The sequence below is a fragment of the Myotis yumanensis genome, unplaced genomic scaffold, assembly GCF_028538775.1.
Source record: "Myotis yumanensis isolate MYYU_CA2020_CCGP unplaced genomic scaffold, mMyoYum1.0.hap1 SCAF_19, whole genome shotgun sequence".
Lineage (NCBI taxonomy): Eukaryota > Metazoa > Chordata > Mammalia > Chiroptera > Vespertilionidae > Myotis > Myotis yumanensis.
Window position 1 is genome coordinate 20,793,591 of NW_027223770.1, and position 13,119 is coordinate 20,806,709.

General features: G+C 58.4%; 1 protein-coding gene across 6 annotated transcripts in view; it reads right to left on the reverse strand.

Annotated features, from left to right (window-relative positions):
* The window catches only part of IGSF9B (immunoglobulin superfamily member 9B), a 49,784-nt gene that overhangs the window by 30,399 nt on the left and 6,266 nt on the right, over positions 1 to 13,119 (reverse strand). For all 6 annotated transcript variants that reach the window (XM_070399656.1, XM_070399655.1, XM_070399653.1 and 3 more), the window contains exons 2-5: positions 8,542 to 8,739; positions 6,483 to 6,629; positions 498 to 649; positions 90 to 207 (exon numbers count right to left, since the gene is read on the reverse strand). In XM_070399656.1, the coding sequence (XP_070255757.1) occupies positions 90 to 207; positions 498 to 649; positions 6,483 to 6,629; positions 8,542 to 8,739 (615 nt within the window). The remainder of the gene's footprint in view (positions 1 to 89; positions 208 to 497; positions 650 to 6,482; positions 6,630 to 8,541; positions 8,740 to 13,119) is intronic.

Below are 13,119 nucleotides of genomic sequence, written 5' to 3' on the forward strand. Positions count from 1 at the left end.
TCCCCCTGCCCCCAGCTGTGCCAATCACACTCCGCGGGGCTCCCAGAGGAAGGCCTCAGGCACAAAGCAGCCAGGGAGACCCCTGTTACCTTGCACAAGCAGGTGGGTGGTGTGGACTGCCTCTCCCTGGATGCTGTATGCGCGACAGGTGTAGGCACCTCTGTCCTCCCGACTGACCGACATCACCGTCAGGCTCCCATCACTCACCTGGGACCAGGGAGAGACGAAGCTCAGCACCCACCTGGAGCCCGCCCAACACCCCCCTCAGGCGGAGGGAGCCTCGGGGTTCACGCACTGGGGGAGACGGAGGAGGGGCCTCGTTTTTCATCTCCCTCCAACGACACACCCCAGCCAGTGTGCCTGCTGCTTCCATCTCCCTCTGTGCCTTTGCACAGCGTCACTGGTCCCATGGAGTGGGAGACCGCCTCGGAGAGGGAGAAAGAGGCGAAGGGAGAGAGAAGGGGGGGCAGCAGTGGCCCCACCAACAGCACACCTACCTGGTATTTCCCACTAGCACCTAGGAGTGTCCCCTCCTTGAGCCAGGTGACAATCGGCTTGGGGTTCCCAAAAGCTGTGCAGGTCATGGTGACACTGCCCCCCTCCTTGGCCTCAATGTACTGGGGGGGTGTTTCTGTAAAGGTGGGGGGAGCTGCAAAGAGACCGCAAAGGCTCAGGGTGTGATTCGAGGGCTGCTGCCCCGCGTGTCATAACCCCCCACACCCCCTCCCATCAGCCACCGCACCCACACCAGGCACCGTGCCCCGGTGATCATTCCCGCACCAGGCACCACGCCCACACCAGGCACCACACCCACACCAGGCACCGTGCCCTGGTGATCATTCCTGAACCAGGCACCACGCCCACACCAGGCACCATGCCCTGGTGATCATTCCCGCACCAGGCACCGTGCCCCGGTGATCATTCCCGCACCAGGCACTGCCCGTGTAACCATTCCTCGTAGGCTCATGCCTGACCTTCTTCAAGGTGTACGGAGGGAGGAGGGAAGGTGGAGACATCCTCTGCCCATGAACCTTACACTGGGAGAGGAAACCTGGAATTCAAAGCGTGCCTGGCTGTGTCCAAACTACACATTTTCCGTTGTATTTGGCAAATTCCCAACAAACCCACGTTTGCTGAGCATCTGCAGGGAAGCACTGAGCTCAGCACTAAGACGGTGACAGACAAGACAGCTGTCCCCAGGCTCCCACAGAGCCCGCAGCTGCTGCCACCGGCTCCACAGATGTCCCCTCACCCTCCCTTTCACCTCATGACCACGCATGACACCCTGCTTCCTCGGCCCCAGCCCAGCCAGGCGTGACACCCGGACACTCGCCGCCTGCCTCCATCGGGGCCGTGAAAGCCAGCCTGCTGCCTTCCTAACGCTCCTCTGATTATGCAAGGCTGCCCCCTACACGGCCCCCCTGGCCACCTGCGTTGGAGTTTTAACTAAAATGCCATCGTGCTGGATAAAGCTTTTAAGAGCCTGGGCTGCACTTCTCGGAGCTGCCTGTAGAGGCAGTATGGTCAGTCTTGACGCCTGGGACCATCCATTCTCTGAACACCACCAGCCCTGCGAGGTCGCAATGCCACTCTCAGCTCATCTCGAGGCATCCAAAGCTCAGGACCAAGTTCATGCACCAGCCTGCCCCTCGTTGGGTAACCCTGGGCAAGTGACTCAGCCTCTCTGGGCTTTTTCCTGATGCCCCCACCCTCCAGGATCGATGTGAGAAATAAATCTGTGTGGAAAAAAGTATCTTGTAAAATGTAAACATGCACAATCATTATCATCTCCTCAGGAGCCTCTGAAGCAACGAGAAGATTTCAGGGCATTTTAGCCTTGGTGCACCCCTGCCCCTCTGCCAACCTCATCTATCATATTTCCCCCTTCTCTGTGCTCTAACCATATTGCCTTCTTTGTCGACCGTGAATGCACCAAGAACATCCAACCGCAGGGCCTTTGCATGTGCTGTCCTCGCTGCTTGGAGCTCCATACAGTCGTCTCTCCTTTAGCTCATGCAGTTCTTTGCTAAGATGCATCTGGCCTGGCCTGGTCAGCCGATCTGAGATGGCACTTCTAGCATTTCCTGCCCCTTAGCCTATTTCATTTTCCTTAAAGCACTTATCACTACCTCTCCTTAAGAAAGCAGAGATTGCCCTAACCGGTTTGGCTCAGTGGATAGAGAGTCAGCCTGCGGACTCAAGGGTCCCAGGTTCGATTCCGGTCAAGGGCATGTACCTTGGTTGCGGGCACATACCCAGTAGGGAGTGTGCAGGAGGCAGCTGATTGATGTTTCTCTCTCATCGATGTTTCTAACTCTCTATCCCTCTCCCTTCCTCTCTGTAAAAAATCAATAAAATATATATTTTTTTAAAAAAAGAAAGCAGAGATCTTGCCTGGCCAAGTGTGGCTCAGTGGTTGAGCATCGACCCATGAACCAAGAAGACACCAGTTCAATTCCCAGTCAAGGCACATGCCTGGGTTGCGGGCTCAATCCCCAGTAGGGGCAGCTGATTGATGAGGTTTCTCTCTCATTGAGAGAGCAGAGATCTTTTCCACAAATCCCACCATATGCCCAGCTTTCAGCATAGTTCCTGGCATGTAATAGAGTACTCCACAAACATCTGTTGAATGAATGAATGAATGAATGAATGAGCATACACATGCACACACCTACAGATCAACACAAACAACACATAAAACTCCTTAAGAGCATGAACATGACCATTTTCTCCCATAGCCTTGTAAGCCCTTGGCTCAGCGTGGGCACACGGGGACACTGGGAGAGTGAATACTGAATGAATTGAGAAGCACATTCCATCACACACACAAACACACTCTACAGACATCCTCGAAGGAGGCAATTCTCATCCAGTGTCTCCTACACCAACAGTAATGGCAAAAATGGTCCAAACCCTAACAAGGGGATCCTGTCCTCACTCCCAGGCCTCCCCTCCTGCCCTGAAATGTGCACTCACTTCCAGCAGACACCCCCCTCCCCTGCCTTCACCCCCTCAACCGCGCCCCCACCACCACCAAGCCTGCCCCTGGAAACACAGTGAATACAGCCACAGCCTCCACTGCCTCTGGCATCAAGCTTAAAAGAAAGATAATAAATTAAATTATGTCCTGAAGTGACAAATTAATTACTAATTACATAATTACTTTATTATTTAGGTGCTAATCAGGAAAGTACTTTGAACAATTTCAAGTTTTCAGGAAAATAATGGTTTGAGTCTGGATTATTTACTGAATTCGGTGTTAGCTTGCCAGCTGCGTTCCAGGCTTCATTCTTTTTTACAAGTGCCCTATAATTACCAGTGCAGGTTAGACATGGGCTGGCCTCGCCTCCAAGGAACTCACCAACCTAAAGGGAGACTTGGCTGGGGGGGCGGAGGAGGTATTTTGTATGTGATAAAGAAATAATTGGGTTTGTTTCCACACAACCGATCTTCAAGAAAACGCAGAAGGAGAAAGAGACAATTTGTAATTCTAATTTTTCACTGGCCTTTCCATTTTCCAAAGGTGATCCCTGTCAGAAAATGCCTGACATTAAACGTTCTAGTTTGGAAGCCGTGGCATGGTGGGGGCTCCAGCCTCCTCAGCCAGGACAGCATGTACGCTGGGATGAAGGGAAGGGAGAATAAAGGAGATGAAGGGAAGGGAGAAGAAAGGAGAGAGGTCTCCCGCTCACCGTGGGAGCTGTCTGTGCTTGTTCTACCTATTTGAGAGGTAGGCTCCTTGGTAAAGGCAACTGAGGAGCCTGGTTCTAAAGCCTGGAGCAGATGGTGCACATCCTTAGCTTTCCCACCGAACACTCCTATATAAATAACCTGCCTGCGTTCCCTGAGCCCTGAGCGGGCCGGCTCGCCTTCCTCTGGGCTTCCGCGTATGCTGTTCCCTCTGCCTGGAGCACTCTTCCCCACCGCCCCACCCTGCACCTGGCTCACTCCCCATCCCTGCCCGGGTCTCTCTCTCTGCACAGGGTGGTTCCCCCAGATTCGCTCCCAAAGCCCATATCAAACTGTCTCTGGACGTGGCTGCCCACCACTGTGCCCCCAGAGCCTGCCACAGAGCGGACGCTGGGATTTGAATGGGTGATGACTGGTGACGCACAAGCACTTTCAAACCATGACAGCCCTCTGCCTCTTGCAGCCCGAAGTCCTTCCTGTGTCACCATATATCCCTGCGGCCACACTCTCCTCTGATTTCATCTGTGTGTGTTTTGGTTTTTTCTCTCGAGAAGGAGGATGGCCAGCATCTGACGCATAATTACCCACAGGTCATGAACCCTTCAGACACCGGGCCAGGCACGTTCTCACACAGCGCTGCCCTTAATCCTCACGGCGGCTTTGCCAATAGGCATTGTGCTTGGTAACTGAGAAAACCGTGGCTCAGAGAGGTGGCTTAAGTCGCCCAGAATCAGACAGCTACCACCTGATGGATTCATGACATAAACCAAGTGTCTGCAGCCTCTTATTCCATGCCGGTTCCACTCCGAGCAATTAGGGGTCCCCGAAGAATCGACTCCCACTCGTGCAAACAAAGACAGAGGCTGTACCAGAACACACAAGCCTACTTTCTGCCCTGCAAGTAGTGTCTACGGATGCCTGGGCCTCAGGCTGCTGAATGAACACCAGCAGGAGGACAGGAGGAGCGGAGGCGCCAGGGAAGCTGAGCCGGTGCAGGAAAGGGCACAGGAGAGACAGAGCAGCGTGGGGACTCCTGGCTCAGCCTTCAGTGAGGCTTTCAGCCGCGGGTGTGCCTCCCTAATGATGTTTTGCTGGGGCTAATATTAAGATGAGTTTTCATTCCCGGCACACACAACAGCTTGCAGCCAAAGGAGGTGACTCAAAAGCTTGCCGGGTGGTAGGGACAGCCCCCCCAGGATTTAAAGCCAGCCTCCCATCAGTCTCTGGGGCCTGACTGACGCGAGCCGGCTGCTGCATCGGATGGGTCCAGCAGTCTGGACCAACATGGCCCGAGGCGGCCACCTCTAAGTCTGCCCTCCCCAGAGGTCAGCGCTCTGGCTCAAATGCTTGGTGCTCCCAGAACCCTGGATGGGTTGGGCCCGCCGGACCCGAGCCCTGGGAGGACGACCCGGCCCCACAGGTGGGCAGACAGAGTCGTCCCTCGGGGCAGGTCAGGGCCGGTTGATGCTGAGAAGCATCCGAGCTGGACGCTATCCATCCCTCTCCCGACCACGGCATCTCCAGACATCAGAGCCATGAGGACCCAGCTGTGTGTGCTCACCCAAGCCCATGCGCCGTCGAAGCCTCGGGAACTAGCATAGTGTCTGCAGCACAGTGTGGCTGAATACATTTCGCCAAACGCTGAATAAGGAAGAGTGAGGGTCTAGCCCAGCCGTGGGCAAACTACGGCCCGTGGGCCGGATCTGGCCCGTTTGAAATGAATAAAACTAAAAAAAAAAAAGACCGTACCCTTTTATGTAATGATGTTTACTTTGAATTTATATTAGTTCACACAAACACTCCATCCATGCTTTTGTTCCGGCCCTCCGGTCCAGTTTAAGAACCCATTGTGGCCCTCGAGTCAAAAACTTTGCCCACCCCTGGTCTAGCCAGAACAACAAGACACAAACATCTGCTCCCCCCACACAATGGGGTTCACTCTCCTTCAACTGCTCCCCAGCTCCTCCTGCCTCCTCCAGAGGAGGCCTTCTCAAGTCAGGACGCCCAGTGACAGAGGGGGATCTCTAGCCAGGGAGACCCGGCCCCCCGCCTGGGCCAACACAGAGCCAACAGGCTCCCCTGCAGCCTCCTCATGGGCCTCCTCGCCCGAACGCTGGAAAAGCACGGCACACAGCACAATTCGGTTAGCCTGAGCTCTCCATAACTGACAGCCATTAAAACTGTTCCCCTTCCCAGGATCCTCCTGGTTTAGGAGACGGTAAACCCGGTCCGGGCAGGGGCTGAACCGGGGGCGCTCAGCTTCGTCTTCCCGGCACCTGGTGCAGAGCGTGGCGCACAGTAGGCCCTCAGCACATCTTACGCCAATGAATGCATTTCACAAGGAACCAAAATGTCACCCTGCAAAGGCAGGCAGTAATGGGGGGACTCTGGGAACTCCACTGGAGGGGGGAGGCACTTCCTGGCTGGCAGGGTCTCTCCGAGGCTGGGAACGGTGGCTCCACCAAGCCTTAGCCCCGGTTTCAAGAACCAGATGCCTTCCTCCCAGTAAGGGAGGAATCACCGCCCCCCCCCCCCCCGACACACACATACACACACACACCGCACACCCCTGCTCCGAGCCCCGGGAGCAGCTCCTCCAGGCTCCCACTGACCCGAGGCTCCGGGGAGCCAGTTGAAGGGCATGGAGGGGGGCCCAGCGTGCTGAGGCTCCTCTCTGCAGCAGGGACTGGGAGTAGCGATGGGGTGCCGCCCGAAAAGAGGCTTCCCCTCCAGCGGGCCCTCAGGCAGCAGGCTTCTGGGGGCTCCTGGCCCAGAAGGAGGCCCGTACTCACCGTTGATGGTGAGGTGCACCCAGCTGCCGTTGTGGAAGGTGTCATACTGCTGGTCCAGCATGAGCACTTTGCACTCGTACCAGCCCTGGTCCTCAGAGCGAACCTGCTCCAGCCGCAGCGAAGCTTTGTCGTGAAGACTCGCTCGGCCTGGGGACAGGCGGACAAGAGCCCAGGGGTGAGGCCCACACCTCGTCACCCCCACCCCGGCTAAAGGCACAGGCCCCATCGTCACCTGCAGGCCATTCCCGGGGGCAGGGCCCGAAATAACAGCTGGCACCAACCTCTGGCCGCAGGTGGCAAAGGAAAAGGCATAAAGCCTGGGCCATGGAGCCGCGGTCCCTCCCACCCTCCAGCCTCAGCGGGCCCCATCCCAGCTGCAACTGCAGCCCTGCTCTTGGCACTGAGAAGAGCTCAGGCCTTAGAATGCGCCTCTTCTTTCGAACATTATGGGGACAAAGGGAAGGCATGAGGGATACAGAGATGAGGGGGAAGAGGGAGGGAGAGAGGAAGAGAAATGGAGGGAGGGGAGAAGAGAGGGAAGGAAGTTGGGGGTCTAGGCCAGGCCCCAGAGCACTTCCATTCAGGTGGGGTAACACCCCTATCCCAGCTGGGCCCCGCGCCCCATACCCCCTCTGTCTGGCAGAGGGAAGGCAGGCTGGGGACCAGGGTGCTAAGACCCCTCCCAGCCCTAATACCAGGGCTGGAGACGCTGCTGGTCCAGCCAGGACCCAGGGCCCCAAGAGCCGAGGCCACAGGCCTATGAGCTGGAGAGTGAGGACAGGGCTGGCCAGCAGAGCAGACACCCAGCGGCCTCCTTAACTCTACCCTGGTCCACCCAGAAGTCATTCTTAGCTCGCTGAAAGTTTGTCTCACAGCTCTAGAAGGTAAGCTTGGCAGCAGGAGCCCAGCAGAATGGGGAGCGGCCCCCCTTTCTCCAGGACAAGGGAGGAGACCCAGGCACCCTCAGGTCCTCTCTCCCCTCCCCCACCACCTCAGCCCGCCTCACTCCAATGTCACAACCTCCTCCGCCTTCCCCTTGTCTCTGCACTGGCAACCTGCCTAAAGCCAGACTATCAAAGCCAGCGGGGCCAGGGAGAGGAAAGGAGACACAGGCGCAGGAGGGAGGGAGAGAAACGGAAGTTTTCCGAGAGAAAAGCGGTGCAGACTCAGGAGCCAGAAGGAAAGATAAAAGCAGTGTCCTGCCAGCTTCCTCCCGTCCTTTAAACCCCAACGCACAGGCACACACACGTTCAGGCACACACACGCTCACACAGGCACACGCTCACACAGGCACACGCTCACACATGCACACGCTCACACACGCACACGCTCACACAGGCACACACGCTCACACTCACACATGCACACGCTCACACAGGCATACACGCTCACATACACACACACACTCACACATGCACATGCTCACAACATGCACACACTCACATGTTCACACATACACAAGCACACACTCACATACTCACATGCTCACACACACTCATGTGTTCACACATACACAAGCACACACTCACATGCTCACACGTGCACATCCCCCACCTCCCCATCGAGGCCGGCGGCAGGCACAGACAGTGACTCAGTGTGGCCGCCGCTGGCAGGAGCAGCTGTGGCAGAGAGCAGGCGGCCGCCACAGGCACAGACACACACTGACACCCCGGAGGGAAGGAGGCCCAACTTCAGCGCCAGAGGGAGGTGTGGGGACAGGCAGACGCAACACCACAGCTGCACACGACCAGGCTCGGTGGCTGTGACTCAGCTCCTCCCGCACAGAGCTGCCCTCCCGGCCTGCCCCTCCCACCCCCATCCCGACTCCTGCTTCCTGCCTGCATCACCTCCTCTCCCTCTCTGATTCCCCACCACGGAATCAAAACCTACCAGAGTCCAAAGGACAGGAAGGAAGAGGCAGAGACTGGAAAACAGCTCTCAGACCCGTGAGAAGAGAGGAGGCGACGGATAAAGGCAGTAGGAAGCTTAACCACCGGCCCCGCGGGGGAGGGGCCGCCCAGCCAAAGCCGAGGACAGAGGCCAAGGGGCCAGACCGTACCTGCATACTCAGGGTCCACGTGGGGTGGGTAGTAGCCGAACTTGATGAAGATGGGGATGGGCACCCCGAACTTGAACCACTCCACAACATAGGGCGGGGGCTGCCCGGTGACCGGGTGGATCACGTCGCATCGCAGAACCACAGCCTCGCCAGCTCGCGCCGTCACAAACTCGGGCTCCTCTCGCAGGCCGTGGGCAGCTAAGGGGACAGCAAGGCTGGGATTTAGAAAAGGAGGCGGCAGGAGGTCCTGCCCTGGCGACCCCAGAGGCAGCCCCCTGCCCACGTTCAAAGACCTCTGCCCCCTCCCCGGGCCGGCTATCCCGCAGCCCTCCTCCTGAAGAGGAGCTCGCTCACCCCCCCAGAGGGTCCCCAGTGCATCCTCCACCTCCCCCCCTCCCCCCCTCCCCCCGCCAACCATGAACCTCAAGAGAAGAGGAGGGGGAAAGAGCACAGGGAGGCAGTTCCCATCCTGCAGGCCAGCCCTACCCCCCCCCCCCCCAAAGAGCGAAGCCATTTCCAAGCCCTCCCTGTGACACCCCCCACCCCAAGAATTCTAAGGGGTCTGGACACCGAGAAGATGGAGGGGCCTCAGCAGACCCGTGACCAGGGCCGCTATGGCCGAGGGTGGATTCAGACTATCTCCCTGCACCGGCAGGCTTCGCGCCAGAGCCTGGTGGCGCTCCCTGCCTCCTCCCGCCCCTCCTCCTACACCCACCCCACTCAGTCTGATGTTGGCAGCACAAAACAAGAGTGCTCCACACAGGAGCAGGGAATCCCTACAAGCTGAGCAGAGGCTGCTAGGGGCAACACTAGAGAGAAAAGCCCAGCCAGGCCCCTCCTCCCACTCCCTGCTGGGCCTGCAGTGGGGGATAGGGGGAGCTCCAGCTCTCCCGGTTCCAAGCCCCAAACCCATCATGCTGCAAAGCCCCACATATCACCATTAGGAGAGCAGGGTGCTGGGGACAGAGGGGCCCTGGGGCCCGCTAACCCCAGCCAGCTGAGGGGAAAACACCATTCCATGAGCAGAGGACAAACCATACAGCTGGACAGAATGCACCCATCCTCCTGGCAGCGGAGGGGGACACCATGAGAGACCCACCGCCCCAAGCTGGAGGTTAACCCAGACACTGCTTCACACTCCCCGACAGCAGGCTCCTAGACCCCTCAAACGCTAGAGCCCGACAGGACGTGTGCAGCCCCCTCCTCCCGCCGGACACTCCTCACTCCCACACCGGCCTCCGGGCCCACAGAGTCACCTTGTCCAGCTTACTTCCCAACCAAAGGGGCAGCGGAGGAAGCCTCCCCATCTGGCCTTCCCTCACACCATCCAACACAGCCCGGAGGAGAGCATGTCTTCCCCCATCCCACCCGCTTCCCCTCCCGGTCCCTGCAGGCAGCACCATGGACAGCAGCTGCTCACTGAGGCTGGAAAGCAGGGAGCCACTGGGCCTGCCCACTACTGCATGGAGAGGATGCCCAGAAGAGCAGTCTGTCTGCCTGTCTGTCTGTCTGACTGACTGTCTGTCAGCTGCCTCTGGTTCTTCATACACCTCTGACCCCTGTGTGCCCCTGCCTGTCTCCTTCCTTCATCTTTGTCTCTCCTTCATGTCTCTCTCTAGTTGTCACTGCTTCTGCAGTGTCTGTCTACTCTCTTTCTTGCTCCTTTCCCGTGTCTGTGTGTCTCTCTCTCTTTGTGTCTCTGTCTCTCTAGCTCCCACTCTCTGCGGGTGATTCTGTCTGCTTTTCTGTCTCCCTGTTTCAATGTCTCTATCAGAGTGTGTGTGTGTGTGTGTGTGTGTGTGTGTGTGTTGTGGGGCACATGGATTTCTGTCTGGCTGTGCATGGGGAAGGGGTTCTGCCGGCCTTATTTCCCGTGTGGGCCTCTGTCGGTGTGTGCTCGTGTGTTTCCATGTTCCGTCGCGTTCTGTGTCTGTCTGTCTGTTGTCGGTGTGTCTCCTGGTGTCTCTCCTTCTCTTCCTCCCCCTCCCCCACCCCTCTCCAGCTTCTCCCCCTGCAAGTTGCAGAAGGAGGAGGAGGCAAGACCTTCCGGAAGCTGATTGGCTACCAGTGACATCACTGTTTTCTAGAGAAAGAGCTAAGATCACAGAGTATTTTTGGAGCAGAGTGTTGCACTCACCTGCCTGAGGCCCCAGCAGGTTTCCCAGTTCCCCACCCCCAGCCCTGCTGCAGACTCAGTGTGAATTCCAGCCCCTCAGGGGAAGCATGAGGAGGCCCTGCTGCAGCGGTGCCTCCCCCACAGCCCCAGGGGCACCCGGATCGGATCGGGCAGGGCCTGCCTCCCAGCCTCCCAGCCTCCCAGCGTCTAGGAGCACAAAGGCTGATCTGCACCCAGGAGGAATGGGCTACCAGTGAGAGCGAGTCAAGTGCGTGTGCATGTGTGTGTAGCTCTTGGCCAAGGGACATGTGGATGTGTGTGTGCACAGGTGTGTGCACATGTGTGTGCAGCACAGACTTTGGAGGAAATGAAAAGAGGAAATACAGAATGGGGGGGGGAGCTATTCCCAGGGGTGGGTCTCCTGGTGGGGGGGACGGACACTGTCCACAGAAGGGGGCTCCTTCAAGGCCTTGGCACTAGAGCCTAGAGCAGGAGAAAGAGGGACCGAGCACTGCTGGGCAGGTGGCTGTCCACCTCTGCCAGTGGGCTGGCCCTAGAGCTCTCTGGCTACTGGGGTTGAGGACCCTGTGGGGCAAGCCCAGGAGGGGGGTGGGCTCTGTGCTCTGGCATGGGTTCCCACAGTGCCAGCTGCTCATTCACACCTCCTGCTGCCACCTTCTCACCGCATGGCAAGGAGGCAGCCTGGTTCACACCTCACCCAGTACCTGGGCCCAGGTTTCCACCCCACCCCCAGCCAGCCCCTGGGCCTGGGCAGCCTGGCATCCAGAGAGGCTCGCCCCCCCAAGCCAGACAGCCACATCCCCATTTCTTCTCAAGGACACAAGCAGCTGAAAGAGGACACGGTGAGATAAGCATCCCAAAGATGGGAAAAGGCGAGAGATGGAATTCCCCAAGAAGAAGGCAGAGGCCCTGCCTGGCCCCCGAACTCAATCCCACCCTCCTGGCTCTCTGAATCCTGAACTATTATCAGCTTTCTTCATCTCCTCCCCCTCCCCCTCCCCCCCCCCCCCCCCCCCACACACACACATGCACACGCTCTCTCCCTCCGTCACCACAAGCACTTCTCCCTAAGCCGGATTTTTTCTGAGCCAGAACATGTCTAATAAACACTTTGTACCAAAAAGGTCGCTACCAAAAAAGAGAAGCAGGCAGGTTAGCAATGAAGAGGGAAAAGGGCTTGATAGAGGAGGGACGGGGCCTCAAACCCAGGGGACACCCACTGAAGCCAAAGTGGGAAAGGGATTCAAGAAGCAAGAAAGGAGAGACACAGAGATGGGTATAGTGCAGATCAGACAGGCAGAGCCCAGCCAGCCCAAGGGGAGGGAGGAAGGTGGAAGAGAGAGAGAAAGAGAGAGAACTCACAGGCACTGAAGACTCAGCCACAGGGACATACACACAGGCCTTCAAAGCACCCAGAACCAGGAGGGCCAGAGAGCCGAGGCTGTTCCTCCAGGGAACAGGGGGGCTTCTCCCAGCAGAGCTGACGGGAGTAACTGACCACTGGTTCTGAAGGGAGCAGGAAGGAAGGGGGAGGAGGGAGAGAGGGAGGGAGGGAGGAGGGAGAGGTGGGAAGGAGGAGGGAAGAGGGAGGAGGGCGGGGCAGGGAGAGGGAGAGGCAGGGAGGGTGGGGCAGGGGGGAGGGGAAGAGAAGGATGGATGTGACCTGAGGTGGGGAGAAGCTGCAAGAAGGACAGAGACCCCCCCAGACCCCCTTCCCCATCACAGGAGCCTGAGCAGCCCAAAGAGGGGGCTGCAACCTCTTAGAGAGAAGCTGGGACCTGCAGGGGTGAGGACAGTGGGAGGCTGTGAAGTGTCCTGGATTTCACAGGCCGGGTTCAGAGAAGGCGGAACACAGCAGTGCCCGAGCCCAGCCAATCTGCACCTTGGGGCCCTGCCAGTCCCCCGTGGAGCTGTTCTACCCCAGGAGGGAAAGGGGGAGGGGTGGGCGAAGGAGGGGGGAGGCGGCACCTGCAGTCTGGCTGACCTTTGAAAGCCCACGGGGTACAAATCTCCTGCTCCCGGGGCCAGGTGGTCCACAGCAGGGGCCCGAGTCCACGGCTGCCTTTGGATCCCGTGAGCACAGAACCACGAGGCCACGAGGTGACCAGGGCCGGGCTCGGCCCCACACCTGACATTCACCACCTGGAGCTCTCCCAGGGCAGGGCTGCGGGAGGCAGGGCACGGGCGTGGGAGACACTCCTAATACCAGAGAAGGTACTGGTGCCAGTGCAGAGAGCTCCCGCTTCCTCTGCCCACCTGCCATATGCCAGGCCCTGTGCTGGGCATGTAACACGGAGCTCCCTTAATGGCCACGGTGCCCACCTGGCAGAAGCACTGCCATTGCCATGTCACAAACCAGCAAGCTGGGAGGCTCCGCAGCTCAGCCAGGTCACTCAGGTGGCCGCTAGGGCAGCCTGCACGCCCTCTTGGCTTCACTCACT